Genomic DNA, 18113 nt, shown 5'->3' on the forward strand with positions numbered 1-18113 from the left:
TTGATGATACTCAGCTGGGCATCATGTACTCAGGTTGTGTCAGCAGATATATTTGTCTTCCATCATGCTGAAATGTACTTTACATGATATATCTAAAATTGAAATTGCTAAAGAAGTACTTTTCCCTGTGTGCATGGCTTATGATGTGGTTTTGGTGAGCTAGAGAATTCCAGCCACAGCAAGTTGAGTCATTTCAGTGATAGTGCCTTTTCTAGGAAACTTCACGGGAAGGCACTTTATCACGACTTGCAACAGGAAGAGCTGAGATCTCTGTGAAGAGCTGCCCTAAAGAGAGAGCTTGGGACATACTCAGAACAGCACTGATTGATAGTCTGTTATAGTACTTGTACAGTTGATGCTGAGTACCTGGCAAGATTAAGCAATGTATGGAGACCTGATTGTCCCCTCCATACTCAGAATAGGAATTCAATAACAAGAGAATTTCTTCACTTTGTAGGTTCAAAATCTAACCTGAGTAACTCCTTCCCACTTACCCTTGGAAAACACAGTATCTCCCAAAAGACTCTATAAGATTAATGCCTATTATTTGTTAATTCATGTAGTTAGCATTTTTATTGCCTATTGATTTTTTAGTCTTTGTTTTCAATTTAACCTAGTAAAAATTTCTTAGTGTTTACTTTGTAGTCTAAAACACCCATCTTTAGAATGCAAGCAATATATAATTAGGGAGCACAGAAAAAAAGTATTAGGAAAGTGAAAGTAGTGTAATTGTTTGACTGGAAAAAAGGTGCCTCTGGAGCTTCAAAATCTTTAGTGAGACAATGTGTAGTATCATAATGATAAAGTTTACATTTAATTAATTGATTTAAATGTTGTTTTCCATGCAGTTCTTATGTAACTTTAGTGGAATAAAGGAGGAATTACGCCTTATATGTAGGTTTCTATTATTAAGGAAGAACTTTGAAGAAGAAAATCTTTATATAGGTGGTATTTTGTACATAATTCTAATTATTTATATGAGGTCAGTGAGCTTGTAACTTCTATAACATCATGTGTTACAGTAGCTGCTAACCAATAGTTCTAATAAAAATACAGATGGCTTAGTTGCCATCTGCACTTCTTTTGAGATTCTACAATGAATATGTGATTAACCTTCTGTCACCACTTTTCAAAATATTTTTTTCTTCTCCACAACAAGCTTTTCTTTTACCCCCACTCCCTCCCCTCCCCTCTTCCCATGTTTGGAAACCTGGTAACAAACATGAGGTTTTTATAGACATCTTACTTGTCTTTATGCTTTAAGCTTTTGTGGAGGATGAAGGAAAATACATTGGAATTTTATGTTTTTGTACCTTTCATGTTATGAAAAACAGACTTCCAAAATGGCTGGGTTTGAAAGACTGGAACAGATAATTAATTCATAAGTGGGTGTTGAAGTGGAAACTGTCAGGCCACAGCTTTCCCAGCTTTCACTTAATCATTTGAAAGTCGTTTTGTGTTGTTTTCACTGACTGTAATCCCGTAGAGAGAATATAAAACTTGCACCATCCAGCATGGAATTCCATTCCTTTAATGACTTGGGCTCTGTGTTGACTCACTTTCACTCACTTTCACTCGCTGTTGTCATTTCATACAGGAAAAGCCGTACCAATGTTCTGAGTGTAACAAGGCTTTCAGTCAAAAACGAGGCCTAGATGAGCACATGAGAACCCACACCGGAGAGAAGCCGTTTCAGTGTGATGTGAGTTGACCCATCGCTTTGTCTTCTTGACTTAAATGCAGGAGCAAGACTTAATTTCAATGAGAAATGGCCTTGTACACGTTGGCTGTGGCATAAAGTTACACCTTTGGTTGCCTAGCTAATGAGAGACCATTCAGGCAATTTTATGTACCCTCTGCAGTTACCAAGAGTATTGTGTACACTTCTATTTTATGGTTTTGGATCCCGTAAGAGTTATTTTCACCATTCTTAATGCAATTTGGATGTTGCAAGTAACAAATTAATGCTATTTGGTTCCCCTTTAATTGTATGACAGGTTAATAGTTGGAGATTAGTTTATATAGGAAAAGTTATTAAATTCATTACATGGAATCTGGATACTTTTGATGTTGTTCAACAGCACAAATATGAATTCAGAATTTCTGGGTTTTGTCTAATGAAATCTGATGTGATATTTTCAACATCTGTTCGTATGTTTTTGTTACAACGAAGAAATCCTGAATGCTGTGTATGCTTGCAATGCTGAAATGCAGAATATCGTATTACAGTTCATAGATCACCATCAAGTACCTTTTGATTGGTATGCCCCATCCTGTATGTAGTGTATCTTACAGCTTTTAGAGAGGGTATATGGGGAGGTGGAATGCACAGAAATCATTGTGACAGAATCTCATTCAGAATTATCAAATTACAGGATTGTAGTATTTGCTCAAGGATTTAGCGAGGGCACTAGCACAGGGCATAGAATATTATAGGTGCTTCATTTTGTGATTCTAGCTCTTACTGAATTAGTCACAAGGGAACCACTAGTTTTCAGTTATATAGTAGGTGGCTCAGTCTAAAGAGTTGTAAATTTGTTCACAAATTTTTGAAATGAAATATAAAATTAGAATAACCACTTGTCATGAAAGTCACAAGGTTCTATTTATTGATCTGGCTTTCAATGAAGTACTCTGGCAACATTTCATTGAGAATAAAATTCACTTAATGAAAAATTTCAGAGACAATAGTAGCAGTTTTGCTAATGTCTGCAAGACAGGAGATTTGTTATATTCTTTTGGGATAATCTCATCCTGGCTATAGATAGTACCTTGAGGATTTCTGTAATTACAAATCATTGTCAGTGATATTTTCAGCTTTCAGATCGCTGTAATGTTTATCAACTGTTAGTTAGCTTGCAGTGTAAAAGCAACTTTTCCCACATGGAGGATCCAAGACTGTTCTTGGATTCACAGTATACTTTTTGAGACCAGTCAGAGGGTGTGTGTGTGTGTGTGTGCTATATTTTCTTCTTTTTCTTTTTTTAATTTAATATAGGAACTGCACGAAAATGCACTTTCGTGTTCCAACTAACTGGATAGAACTTTTGTTTTCCCAAATCACAGCGTATCTTGAAAAAGCTGTAATCTGTGCTTAGTCCTAGTCCTCCTCTGAGAATTTTTATGTACCTGCACTTATTGGAGATTTTTTTTATACTTTAAATTACTGTCGTTTTTTGCTGAAATTACTCTTCAGCACTAAACTTTGGGCAGTTGCACACCACAGAGATTGACTTTTCAGGGCTCTAGCATACACGGCAGATGCCTTTACTATTTATACAATAATAAGTTGCCCAAAACTCTACAGTGCTCTTCTGCTTAATGCGTACTTGGAGAACATTGGAAAAAGGTTTTTTTTTCTTCAATAGTTACTCCCATTTCATCTGGACTCTAATTCTGATGATGCTAGGGACATAGTAAATATCACCCAGAGCAGCCTGTTCCTCCAGAGCTGTCTTGCACAATGCATGTTGCCAGATGTTTCTACAGAAGCTACAGGAAAACCAGCAGGGGACAGTTCCAAAAAAAAAAAAAAAAAAAAAAAATTACCAATGGGAGACATTTATTCCTGGCTTCCTAGCACTAAAGATTACTCTTTACACTAAAATATTCTTCTTAACAAGACTTTTTTTATCTTGCTAAATATAGTTGTTCACATTATTTTATCTATCATGACTTGAGTGGTAATTTATGGCAACAAGTTCTACAAATTCTTAACTGTGTAGAGAGGTTTTGGGGAGGGAGAGCATGTCAGGTTACTGCAATGGAATTTCAATGACTGTCTCTTTGGTTCTTTAACAGAAAGATTTAATAGCTATTCCGTACATTATTTTTTGTACACCTACCATGTCCCTTCTTAGTCAACTGCTCTGAGGCAGATGGGTTAATTCTGTCCAAGTTCTTTGCATGACAACTTGCCATGTCTATAATTGTATTTGGTAGTATTTTCTGGATTTTCCCCCCTTATTTCCATTTCATATTTTAAGGGGTAAAGGCATAATACTGGCGTATCCTTACTCATTAAAGTAATGCAAAATTCTGTAAGTCTAATGCTCACACCTACTCAGAATCCTTCGAAGGTGAAAAACAGGCTGTTTTATTCAGTGATTAGCATATTCCTATATGTAATCATATATGTAACCACACTGAAAAACAGAAGTCTTTGAGAGAACTGAGCTTTTTTTGGTCTTGTTTCCCACCTGGCATTAGCAGCAGTCGTAGGAAGTATTCAGCTCTTTCTTTTAAATAATGTATCGATATCTGCTGTCAGAATTTTATGTGTTTAGTACTAGTACCATTAACATTTACAAACAGGAACTTCCTTCAGTGCCAAAGAACTGAAGAAAGAAAGGCTTTGGCTATTGAAAAAATACGTATATTTAATGGGCTCAAGAATAGGCTTCACTTGACACCCCACCTCTCCCCACCCAATAAAAACTTACATACCAGTTTGTTTTAGAGTACATTTTTGCTTTAAATAGAAATTTATTCCAGAGTGAGAAATAACTCATACCTTATCTTCCTCTCTCACCTCCCTCCCCTCTCTCAGCCATATGTAACAGACATTACAAAACAGAATTATGATACATGTAAAAGTAATCCATATAGCCTGTTCAATGAAAGTGCTACACTTTATTTCTGTGGCCATTTCTTATATTATCAGTCATCAAAAGCATTTTTAGAGCTTACATTTAATGAATCAAAGCCCTCACATCCCACTGATAGTAGTGATAATTTAATATTCCCATTTTAATGTGAAACTTCTAGTATATTTTGCATAGGAAAATGAAATAACTGAAATGTGGAAATATAAAATGTGTATTTCCTAGTATGTTTGATTTCTGTCCTCTGAAAACCAGCCTGATTTTTAGTGGAAGGCTGGTTGAACTTCAGTTGCCTCAGAGACAAGAGATTATTCTTCGGGGGCAGAAGGGTCAGGTACTGCCTATCCTGGTTTATTTCCAGTACAGTATTTCCCAACACACTGCCTTTAGTTGACCCTACACTTACTTTCAAATGTCAATCATCCCCCCTGCTCAGTTAAAACTGATCATTTTGACCAGATTGATTAGAGTTCCAGTGCAAATAAGCAGGAATGGCTGTAAATCTATAAAATGTTGGTCTTGCTTGTAAAACTGAAATGCAAAGCAAACTCCAAAAAACAAGATTGCAAGAGTACAGCACAAGGACTGGCTCCATCCTCTTGACACCCTCCCCTCAGATATTTATAGACATTGATGAGGTCAAAAATCTCTAAAGCTGATTGGCCTAATGCATCAGAAAAAGTTTTAGGTAATGTTTGCCCTGTTCCTCAGTCCCTTTTGATATTGAAAACAGCTGGAGGAAGGTTAATATTAGTCTGACTGGCTCCTAGATTGATTCTTTTTGTTTTACAGTCTTATGTTGTGACATTTCCATCCTATTCAATGTTTAAATTCTCTTTCTGCTATGGAGTGTTTCTGTAAGCAGCCTGTCCTCTCTTTTTATTAAAAATAATATGCAGTCATTGATGTAAGTTTTAAATTTATTGTAAGTTACCTAAGTGGAAGCTGGATTTGACATCTTGAATTCTATTTGTAATAGTAATCACATAGCTTTTTATAATTTTGAGGTGTGTATAAGATGCATGGGACACATACAACTTGCACGTGTGTATATCCATGATTGACTTCCTGACTTCCAGGAAATGTATGTTTACAAATACACGACACTTTTAACATGTTTAAACTTGTGGGCAAATGTGATGATAATGATTAGGTATATGAGTTCACTTTGTGTATTTGTAGAAGAGAAATAGAAAATGGTGCTTGACAAAAGCAGTATTAAGACCCAGCCAGTGAATGCTGCAAGTAACATTCACCATCACATAACAAAAGAGTGACTGTTGCTTGGGGCTGAAAGAGGTAATTATATGTTTAGGGAAAAAACGTAGAGAGTTACAGTAGCTGTACAAAAGTTCTCAGTGTTACATCATGTCATAAATTCAAAATGTTCCATTGCAACGGCACATACAGTGTTCTTGTCTGGGGAAAAATTAGTTGGGGTACAAAACTTGCCTGTGGCTGTTGCCCTTTTTATGGTCATTGTATGGTTTTGCCTTAGTTGGCATAAAATACATATGCTGCAGATCAAGACTATCAGTTTGTATAGTCAGTTGTTCTATTTGTCTGTCTTGCTTTTAAAAGGAGTTGGTAGTCGCCCAGCAATTTCACTACCATTTTAATACCAATGTGACTTTAAAACTTCATTTTCCAGTAGAGAGGTTCTGCTGGATTCTCTCAAGTTTCCTCTGCATGGGAGACATTTTTGTTTGGAATGAGTGTGAAATTCTAAGACTGCAAGCCTGTAGCTGTTCACTTTTATCTAATTATACGGCTGCTATTTCATTTGAATCAGGAGCATGTCTTTTTTTTTTAAAAAAAAAAAAAACACAACTTTTCTGGGAAATTCATGCCTAAAATATGTACCTAGATGGAAGTTGAACGTAGCAGTATAACTACACAATTTCAAATGACTTGATGTCTTACATACAGATCTTAATGCCTTGCCTACAGATTCTTAACTTTTCATTCTAACTTCTAACTGAACGTGTTCTTAACTTTTCATTTTGACTTCTGTACAGAAATGTGTTTAATAAATTATTTCTTTAGCATGACAGAGGCCCTCATCCCCCTATCTGTTTATTCATATGGTAGAGTGGACTGAACAGCTTGAAGTGCAGAGGAGGAAGGGAGGACACACACCAGTTATAGCAAAGGAATTGAACCTTCATTTAAAAAAATAACGTCTTTTTTTCTTGGACAGGCAAGAAAAGACTGCAACCATCAGTATTCCTCTATAACCATTTCTAACATTTGTTGTAGTCTTCAGAACCCCTTCTTTCTCACTCCTCCCTCCTCGTAACAGAGCAATTTAGAAATGATTTTTAGGAACCTGCAGATTTCATTCTGCAGGTCAGGAAGGAAGCCTTTCTTTTGAGGTTGAGTTGATAGAGGCTTGTGAGTTTTTTGTCATAATTTTAGTTGCATCCCAGATAGAATAATAGGTTTTGAAAAAATGTTACTGGAACACCTCAGTGTTTTGAATATCAGGTCTTTTTTATTTCTTTTTCCTGTGTCTGTGGTACCACTGTTAACATACAACATTGAAAATGCCAGGCAGAGTAATAGTCTTTAAAATGTTCTATGAGGGAGTATTCTTCTGAAGACTAGCTAATTTATTCTTGCAGGTACGTGTGGCTGTAGGTTCAGTGATGTAAAATACAGAGCATTATACATTCTTGTAAGTTTTAAGAACACTGTTGTCTTTGTCTTGTCTTCTCTGGCCTAGGTTTGTGATCTGTCCTTCAGCCTGAAGAAAATGCTGATCCGACATAAGCTGACTCACAACCCCAATCGACCGATGGCAGAATGCCAGCTTTGCCACAAGAAGTTTACAAGAAATGACTACCTCAAAGTGCACATGGAAAATGTTCATGGTGAAACTGACAGCTAATTATGGCATGTGTAAGAAGAATGGATCTCATGTTCCAAAGTGTTCCACTTGCACATGTACAAACTCCAGACCTCTCACCTGACTACTAAGCATAGTCAGGAGAAACAACTTTAATGTGTTCACATGCTGTTTTTCTCACGTTTTGTTTTTATCCTACTAGCTTACTAAAAAAGATATATTCGCATGCAGTAAAACATAGTTTTGAAAATAAAAATTTGAAGATGCGAGAACTTTACGAAGATTTTATCCTAATTAAAAAGTAAAAGATTTAAATCAACTTTATTTTCTAAGTTTCCAAGGTTGTAATTGAGATATTGGTGGCATTACCTGGAAATCCTGGACATCTGAAACTGAATCACTTTGTCTCCAGCTCTTATTTCTGTATGTAAGCCTCAACACTCCATTAAAAATCTTCAACTGGAAATCATGCAGAATTTGTCATTGTGTTTGATTTCTGATTGTATCCGGCATATTTTATTCAGATCTTAATGCTGCATTTTATTGTAACATGACTTTGTCTCATTTTCTTTATAGCTTTCTCGTTAGATGAAACTGATTAACTCGAATTGGTTCTTGAGATGCTGGAATGTATAGGTATAGAAACTGGAAATCTGGAAATCTGTCAGCTTAGGTATTTCTGTGTGAGCGTTCAGGAAAATTTACTACTTCTGGTTGCATGAAACACAACAGAAGTAAAAACTTTGAGCAATTTAGTGTAACTACTATGTTTGTATTCATCATTGTGACTGGGAAGGCAAGTGTTTCTGAAAGACATTCTGACAGACTGTCTTGAGCAGCGACAGTTGTCTAGTTATCATGTATTTGATTTCTCAGTGAACACCTGGTTGCCAGTCTTTCTTTCTGCAAAATCAGATGCGCTAGTTTTCTTCATCTTACTTAACGTTTTCTTAATCCTGTTAATGACCACTGGGAATAATACTGCTTTATACCTAAGTAACAATCAAATTCTTCCAGATATCAGATTGAATTGTTTACTATAGTAAAACTCTCAAAAAGAGCTTCCACAAGGCTGTCTTTGTAGCACAGCTAGATAACTAAGAAATTGTTATCTACAAGGACAGTAAAAATGTAACTTCAGAAGGTGAGTACGTGTGAAATTCCTGAGATATCAGCAGTTATATTAATATTAAGGCTAAGTTAATATATAATATTAAGGCTGTGTAATTAGTAAACAATTCATATTCATTTTGGACTAGCCAGTGCTTTATAAAATAAATTTGTATTGGGATATCTTAGTACTAGTTTTTACGGGAAAAGAGTTCAACCTTTCTGAACTGCAGTGGGGACAATTGAAAGAAACAGCATGACCCTTTATTTCACTTCTCAAATCTGTGTATCACAATAAATATTCTACTCAGAAGAGCAGAAGCTTACAATAGAAAATGTTGCTTTATTTAGTCATTAACACTTCATTCGTTCCCTGCTAATAGTTTTCATTCCATCCTTCTGCATGGACATCTCTATCTTCATGTTCAGTTTTGAGACCCAACACTGGGTCCCAATAGTAGAGTGTTCCAAGCTCATAACTTTTCTATAGAAAATAAGCAGAACATGCGTTGTGTTTCAGAACCCAAAGGAGACCCACAACTAATAGGGACAACTGTAAATACAGGATTTATAATGTAATTATTATGTTTTATTATGAGACTGTTCATATTCAACCTCCTTTCTTTCATTTTGGAAGTCTGTGACACCCCATGACATCTAACAGGTTTACAAGTGTCTTTTCCATTTACAAGGAAATTGTAAACTCAAGTTTACAGGTTCCTTTTCTTAGGGAAAACAGGTCACTTGTAGCAGTTATAATAAAATTGATCGGGAAACTGTCACTGTATTCAACAGGAGAAAAACCTTCAAAATTATGTCTTTCTATTTATTTCAGGAGTCCTTGGCTCAAGTTATATATGACCAGTTAGGTTTTAATGAGCCACCAGCAAGGTTTCTGCAGGCAGAGGCATGATCTTGTGTTTCATGCAGTTGGAGGTAATATGATCTGAATTCATAGTGGTGAACTATATAATTGAGTTTACATGTAATGCAGACTTACCATTATACAATATATTTCTATTTGGCCATACCTTTCTTAAACAAATAAACAACAACAACAACAACGAAAAGCACAACCCTTTTTCCTTCGAGTAAAAATTTCCATTGGTAGCTTCCACTTGGAAAAGATAGAGAACGTTCCTTTCAGGTGATTTGGAGAAATGAGAAACTGAAACCTTGGTCTAAAGGAAATTCTTGCTTTTAGTGTGTGTGCGTGTGTGTGTTTGTATGTTTGTTTTGCTTTATTGTCCACAATGGCAAAATAACCACCATTAGTTAAAATACTGACTTTTCCATGTTAAGTTGCACAATGCAGACTGACGTGAAGAGCTAGAGATATTTGTGAAAGAACATGTAGTCACTGCAATTTTAGAAGGCTGTGATTTTTTTCCTGATATTGTATAATTTTCTGCAGATCACGGCATTCAATTTGTTCTCTTTATTTTTCCATTGCAGTTAACTCTTCTTGGAGAAAACTCTATCTCTAGTGTTAGGAACAGCAGGAAACTCATGTTCCTTTTGCTTTCCATGCTGATCAGATGTACAGCCAAAAGCTGATACAAATTGTTAATATGATATTATTAGCAAACACAAAGGATGTTTATAATTTATAATTATTTTTGTCAGCATGATTTTCAAGGATTTGATAGATCCTTTGGTTTACACTAGCAAGCTCTAATTACAAATCAGAAAAAGGAGGAAATAGGATAAGTTAACAAAGGTGTACTAGGCATTTAATGTTTCTATGTTTGAACGTAATGACATAGGGCAATCAAAGCATTTTGTATGTTCTGCAAGTAATTTTGTGATGATATAAGAATATAAGTTTCTGGTGTGTGTTTTAAATTGCAATGTTTAACGTTCTGCATTTGGGTAAATATGTACCAATATCATTATTCTTCAAAGACCTCCAACTGGAGTTTATTTTAACTTATAAGTCACATTTTAATTTATTAGTCACATTTTGCAGAGCTGATGCTGTAACTTGCAATTATGTAAATTATTCTCACGATCTGAAGAAATTACCTCATAAAACTATTGTGCTGCAAGTTGTTTATGGCTGTTAGATTCACCAACTGAAGCTCTATTTCAAAAAAAAAAAAAACAAAACCAAAACCATCACCACCATCACCCTATTTCCTCTGCCTCCTTTCCTGCCTCTCACCAGTGGTTTCAGCATGTGCACAATATTAAGGGAAGAAATTACAGGAGTATTCCAACTGAGGAAAATCATTTTGATCTACTGAGAAGACATTTTTCCTTTATGAGGGCTGGGAAAAGTAAAGGAACTCTGAGTCCATACCTGAAATTTATTTATTTATTTACTTCTTTCTTTTGAGTTAAAAGAGGGCAGAAGTGTCTCTTGTAACAACTGCTTACAGATCGTTCACTGTGTTGAATGATTTCAACTCTGTCTAGTTGAAATCCAGTAGTCCAGCCTGGGGTTTAAATTTTGGTTTATAAACCATGGCTTCTGAGCAAGTGTAATCTGAGATTATTGATCTCTTGTGCCTGGTTTAGATACCTTTCACAATGGACAAAGGTGTGCTGACTCTTCTCCGTTCACATCCTGAAGAGGCAGGAAGCATTGCAATAGCTCCGTATCTGAGACATATACAATACAAATCCTAACTTCCACTGTCCAACAGTGATTGGTAGTGCTGTGGATAGGTGTAATTCTCTCTAATAGACTATGAACTTTTGGCTGTGTAATATTGATAATGGTTTGCTATGAAGCCAGTGCTGTTAGGCTTGCACTAACTCAGAATATGATGGCAGTTTTGGTTGTAGAGCTGTATTCATAGAACATGTATGAATTCTGTCAACTTCTTTTTGTCTTTAGTGCATACTGTGGCACATCAAGAAGATGGAGTAATTTAAGGATACACAGTAACAGCTGAAAAGTTGTCACTGATAAACAGTTTACTTGACTTGGAAAATTATTTGCTAAAAATTCAATCTCAGACTGCCAGTCTTAATTTTATTAACTGGTTTTCTTTGAGTGTGTTTTATCACACACTCATCCATCCTCATTCTGTTGTAAGCTGGTACTGGATTTGTAATATCATGTGAACAAGAGCAGAGACTATACTAGCAGTCTTAATATTTGCAGAGCTTTTGCTGATAAACTGCATCACTTTCAGCATGCCCTATTTGTTATGATCAAGTAGCGTGCGTCTCTGAGCTTTCTAACTTCAGCTGCGTCTTGTGTTACACCAGGAGTGTGATCAGATGCTGTGCATGGCACAAAAATTGTCGTCACCCTCTGGTGATGAAAGAAACCATGAGGAAATGACCACCGATGTCGCAAGTGCGGGGAAGGGGGGAGAGTTGAGGACCCATTTGTGTCTCTGATCTCCAACTGAGGTAGGCAAAAAAAATATCTCGGATCTCCATCACTGCTTGTGTTCTGGACTTGGTCACCTCAGGAAAATCTAGACAGAAAGATAGAGGAACAGGGACAAAAATATAACGTGTTTCACTTACTGGTGGAACTGTATGTGATGATATGTTTTGATGCTCCTTTTGAAAGTGATGGCAAGTGCTTTGTAGTTTAAACAAAAAACCTCTGATCTGATTGTGTGGCGGGAGTGGGCAAGAAGTGCATTATCAAGAAGTATGTTCATTTTAAAGTGTAACTTTCACCATTTCTATTGAATTTTGGTTAATGGAGTCATTCATCCTGCCCTGACTGTACAATGATCTGTTGTAATTAGAGTCAACTTAGTGCTGAGAGGGTTATCATTGCTATCAGTCTTTGTGTGTCCTAAGTGGAGCTGGATTTTGAGAAATGGCTTATGCAGTATATTTTAGAAATGTACTTGGGATATGCTGTACATACAAACTGAAACTGTTGGAATTAAAGTAAATAATTCAGATTCCTACCACTCTTCTGCTATATACAACTGAAATTTCAGATGCAATGTTTTTGAAGGAAAAACAACATCTTGATGTTAGTCCACTAGATTGTGAGGTCCTTCCAACAATTAACCCAAATAAATTGGACATTATTCTTCAATTTTAATAAAGAGAAAACTAGTAAGAGTTGCCACCTACGTTTTTGAAACAGTGTTATTTCACAACTGTTTGTCACAGACAGGTATGCATACATACACATAACCTGTTATATAGGGCAGATATATAAAAGACAGTCTAGCATGAAAAGGTGAGATCACAGGAGAGCACAGATCTAGTGCTTTGAAGCCTGATTCTGTGTGTGCTCCTTGAAGTCAGTGAAGTTTAAGTCCTGGAATTTAATTGCAGTCTTAATGATTATCTTAACAGGACGTCCTGGTAAGCAACAACTCAGTTCTGTAAAATACGAGCATAGATGGAAAGCAGTTGCTCTTTGAGTCAACAGAGACATTTGAGCGCATGCGAGAAACGAGTTGAAATCTGTCTTTCAAAATAAAACAGATTACGTTTAGCTGAGAAGATATGTAAATATAGCTATGGATTCTGAGATCTTTTCACTTTCTGGAACAAGCATGAGGCCCAGAATAGTGGGTGTCTGAGGAACTCCAAAGAGTATGGCTATTATATTTCAGGATCTGCTTGTTGACTGTCTGCCACTTGGACAAACTGATGTGTTTCTCACTTTTCCTCTTTCTCTCTCATCATGGCTTTCTTCCTAATTTGGCTCTAAGCTCTCCAACACGAATATATCTCTCTTCTGTTTACATAGGCATTTGCAGTTCCCTTTGATTAGCTACTGTACTGAAAATAGTAATAAAAGGAACACTTCTTGAAAATTACTGACAGGGTAGTAGAAACCTCCTGAGGAAACGGGTGTTTGAGGGCTGTGAGTTTACAGTGGCTACAAATAACCAGAAAACCTCCTACTTTTAATTTGCCATTCCTTCAGTTTAAGAAAAAAAATATATCAAAAAAGCAAACAGACAAAACTGATTTGAGATCTGAGGACTAGTATGTAATACGTGATATCAGTTCTATGTAAGATTAGTATCCCATGAGAAATACACTATCACAATTGGGCTGTGGTATGAGCAAATACATGTCTAGTTCTGATGGTTCAGCTGTTGAGCAATACGCTAAACTTAAGGACGTCATTGATCATTTTATTCATAAACTTTAGCTGTAAACTACATCATAAAATAAAAGTGTCTCTCGGTGTGTTTGTGCAGCAACTAGTATCAGGTAGATGTAGCAGGCAATAAACTGAATGATTGTTTCACGTTTTTCTGCTTCCATTTGTAGCATACGGTAAAGCATCCATGTTGTTTGCTGAACAATAATTGAAGCAAATTTGATTTCATTTCTGCTTTTCTTTGAGAAGGACGTTCTGAAAAAAAAAGGGACCATTAATAAAAGTTTTTTTTTTTTAATCCTTCTATAAGGAAAAGACTGTAAACTCTTAAATCCACAAGTTCATTTCCAGTTTGACAGCTGTTCAAACAAAACTGGAAGTGTATGCTACAGCAGGTAATGTTTTGCTGCTGGATTAGAGACCTTCACTGCAGCATTATCCAAATTAACTCTTTAGTACCAATATTTTGGTCATTTTCTATCTGTGTCATGTCTTGCACTTCAAAATATTCTTTAACAAATTATATGTGCCAAATTCAAGGTAGGTCATAAATCCATTTAGCATCGAAGTTATTTAAAAAAAATCTCATCTTTGTTTCACAGACATTTCAAAACTTGGCAGTCCATTTGCTTTTATGTGTATATATATGATGTCTTTTGTAACAGGTCATTTATACTTCAATAAAACTCAGAAGGATTATTCTCTACATCATCTACATCTGTATGCACTTTGTTCAGTTTCATAGTAAGTGGACTGGGGATTGAGTCTGTTGAGATGAAATAATAAAAGTGATGAATTCAAAACTGGAAAAACAGTAAACATTTGGGATTAAATAGGAATTCAGAAAAGGCACCCTTTGAGCAGAGGAATAAAATTGTGATTAGAGATTGCATTATTACTTTTTCTTCCTTTTTCTCCATCACTTAGAACAAAATTCTAAAAGGTCCTTTGAATAATAAAACTAAGTTTGAAAACTTATATTTAAATTCAATTTAGCAAATGTAAAAGGAGGATGAAATATTAATTCAAGTAAAACTTCACTAATCTTTGCAAAAAGACGAGACACATCTTTTGTTTGTTTGTTTTTTGGAGCTTGCTGTTACTAGCCAGGGCTACTTGCTTTCCTTCTAGTTTTGAAGACAGAGTTTAGTTTGTAGAAACTAAGTCTTGTTAGATGACACTAGCAGTTTATGTAGAGGAAATCTGCTATAGTTTTGATTTTACATTAAAGAAAAAGTTGTTGAATTGCTCAGATGTTTTGGATAAAGAGTCCCAAGACCTGTGCTTTCATACCCCTGTGTGCAGTTTGAGCAGCCTTGAATCATGCAAGAACCCCTTCTGTGAAATCTCTTCCCATATTTTTGTTTTCCAAACTCACTCTGCATGTCTGAGGTTGCAACCTGTGGTTGCTTTTAGTGATGTGATCTAAGAGTCTTTCTCAAATAGGTCCAATATAGTTTCTTCTGCCTGGAGGGTAGTTGTGGGTTATGCCAAGCAGGTGAGGTTATCCCTTTCTAAAACATCTCCTCGCACAAGTCCAGGATATTTGTGTAGTTTGACAAGCTAAGTTTAGCTCTTCAGTACAGAGGAAGATTAACAAGCTCTTTCTTGGAGCTGTAAAGGAGGTCAGCTATACTAACCTACAAAACAAAGCTGCTGTTAATTCTTCTGTCCAGCCCCTTACAGTGCAGCAAGGCTGGCTGGAAAGCAGTGATTTCTTTATTTCTTCTCTTTGCTTTGAACCTTTTCATCAGGTTAGTAATAACAGTAAAATAAATAAGATTTGAATATGGCCTCAGAATTCAAATGAGGATTAGAATAGAAAAAAGCTATGAAATTCATTATTTGGACTTTATTTTTTGTTTTCCTGATTCTACAAATAAGTTGGTGGAAAGCAGGATTTCTGTGTCACTGCAGAACTCTGCAGGCCATTCACCTTATCACTGGAGAGGTGGCAAAGGGGCTGCCTGCTGGTTAAGAGTTAGCTGTTCTCAGTTGGAGAAGTCACTGTGATTGGTATGCAGGCCTAATGGTTTATTTTTAAACTTAAAGAGTTAACAGCCCATTGTTTCAGAAAGAAAATTGCTGTTTCTTTCCCCCATATAAATTAGTGCATTTGTTTTTTGTACCAAAATGGTAGCTTGCTGCTGTCTATTTCACTGACAGTAGAAGTTATCTAAACTTTCAGCTACAGTTGTCTTACAAAGAATCATCCTACTTACATTTCAGGCTAGTAGCTACCAGCTACGTGCATGCTTGCAATGTATTGTGAACAAGGTTCTACTTTCTGACTCATTTATTAGTGTAATTTCTTCATCCTTTAGGGTTAGCTCATTGTTTTTTGCCTTTGGTTTTGTTTTTTATAGAAGTCTAAAAATATAAGCCAGTATTTTCCCAAGCACATAGCTTTTCATCCAAATTAAAATGTCATCAGTTAGCCAAAATACAGCTCTTAGCCAATAAACACCTAGTTTCCAGTTAAATGCTACAAAACAATATTTTTCTAGAAATAGAAAATTAATAATCAGATTGAAGATTCATTAGTCAAGACTGTAAATTGTTACTCCTGAGCATAGTACTAATCATTGTAAGTTCCTAGTAAGGTGAATAAATGCATTAAACGTTAGAAAACTTAGCATGTCTTCCCTAGCAGACTTCTTTTGTAATTGTGGGTAGCTTCCTCTGTAAATAAAAAAGCCCAGTCAGTAGTCAACTTTGTAATTGTGAGTTTCCTATGGCTAATTTTGCTGTTTCCTAAATTAAAGTCCAGTGAGGTCTGCTCAGGATATGGCCCTGCTCTAAAGTCCACAGGAAATGGTTCTTTTTAGCTGTAGTTCTGCATCAATAAAGGATAAATACTTAGATGTTTGGTTCAAAAGATATTTTCAGAAGGATAAATGCAACTTAAGAAGATGTTCACTCTAAAAGAATTTAGAGTTGTGTATATGCAGTGCACTGAAAATGGCTTTGGCATTTGTCTTTGCTTTTTCTAAAGCAAATCTGGGCTGGATAAAGTGACTTTTTGCCACCTCTTTTACTACTCGGTAAATCCCTCATGACACATTTTGAGAAGACTCGGGCATAAAGAACAACATTTTCTAGAAACCAAGCAAAGTAGATTACAAATGAATCCTTGGGTCTTTATTCCTTTTCAGATTTACCATATGTGAATCCACAATTGCTGTAGATTTTGGCAACCTGTTCACAGACACATGGAGAGCTTTAGTCTGAAGAAACTGAAAATGTTTTCTTGTTCTCATCTCATACTTTCTTAATTTTTGGGGGGGGATTTGATTTATACTGATTTAAAAAAAAAAAAAAGAAATGGCTATAGCTAATACATACACAAGTATATTTTTTTGGAGTTCACTGTTTAAAGTAGGCACAAACAACATGTTTAAATTAAGACGTTCTTATATGTATGCATGAATGTGCATAAACAGAACAAAATGTGCACACTGTAAGAAGGGGATGTTATAAATACAACTAAAGCTTTACATGATGACAAAACCAGACAAATCGGGTCTACCTTTATATGTGAAAGGATGAAAACCTGGTCTGTATATTAGAGAGAACTGTATTTCTCTGCTTTCTGTCTGTGAGAAAAAAACTGACAGTACTAAGGAGACCTTTCATTGATAAGGTTCATTGAACAACCTGATAATGAACAGGATATGGCTTCCATGTCCATGAACTAACAGAAGCATCCCTCTGTACGAGTAGACTTCTTCAGAGAGTGAGAAACCTTTATGCTTAAAAGTACTTACCTGCCCAGCTTACACTGATTTTACTAATATTTCCTTGCATCACAATTTTCAGTACAAGACTATGTACAAGATCGGTGGCAAAAAATTAAAGGTACTTTCCAGTGCAAATATGATGTAGAGGTAATTTATAAGTTGGGTGGCAACTTAGCATGTGCCCTTTGCAACCTGGATAGTTATGCATCTAATTTGTATTGACCCTGTGGCCAGGATTCCCAAAGTAGCTGTGTACTAATGGAGAAGGGTGAGAAGTGAAAATAAATTGTTCGTCTCCTAGATAATACTAACATTAGCAGAGGGGTTGCAGTGGGTAGGTTTCTCTCATGTATAATTTTGTTGCTTGGGTAGTGTGGAGAGGAGGATTTAAAGTAGAGAATCCCTAATCAAGTAGGTGTTTACCTGCTTTGAAATGAAGGGCCTCATCATTCTTTATACTGATTTTTATACTGACTTTATACCGACTACATGAGCCAACTTCCCTCCTGCATTTTATCTTATACTTTCCATGTGTTCTACAAGATGGATCTTGGCATCTAATTTGGCACTGTAGGTTCTGCTGGGTAAAAGAATGTCTATGAGTAAGTCTGTTTATGGCTGTAGCCCCAAATACTTGAATGTCTTTTGAAGATTAGTTTTAGGTTTCCAAGTCAGGACAATTTTGTCCTGTCCTGTCAGCAAAGGGTATGAGATACTGTATGTGAGAAACAAAACTCTCCTGTTGCAGCTTTATTTGAGTTGAG

General features: G+C 35.9%; 1 protein-coding gene across 5 annotated transcripts in view; it reads left to right on the forward strand.

Annotated features, from left to right (window-relative positions):
* PRDM5 (PR/SET domain 5) overlaps nt 1–15318 on the forward strand; it is a 111395-nt gene extending 96077 nt beyond the window's left edge. For 3 of the 5 annotated variants that reach the window (XM_080591627.1, XM_080591628.1, XM_080591629.1), the window contains 2 exons: nt 1598–1702; nt 7330–15317. In XM_080591627.1, the coding sequence (XP_080447753.1) occupies nt 1598–1702; nt 7330–7494 (270 nt within the window). In that variant the 3' untranslated portion in view covers nt 7495–15317. Of the gene's footprint in view, nt 1–1597; nt 1703–7329 lie in introns of those variants that run through there. The other 2 variants (XM_080591631.1, XM_080591630.1) reach the window with 2 other exon arrangements.
* Nucleotides 15319–18113: the final 2795 nt, after the last annotated feature.

Source organism: Anser brachyrhynchus (assembly GCF_964034855.1).
Source record: "Anser brachyrhynchus genome assembly, chromosome: 4".
NCBI classification, from domain to species: Eukaryota; Metazoa; Chordata; class Aves; order Anseriformes; family Anatidae; genus Anser; species Anser brachyrhynchus.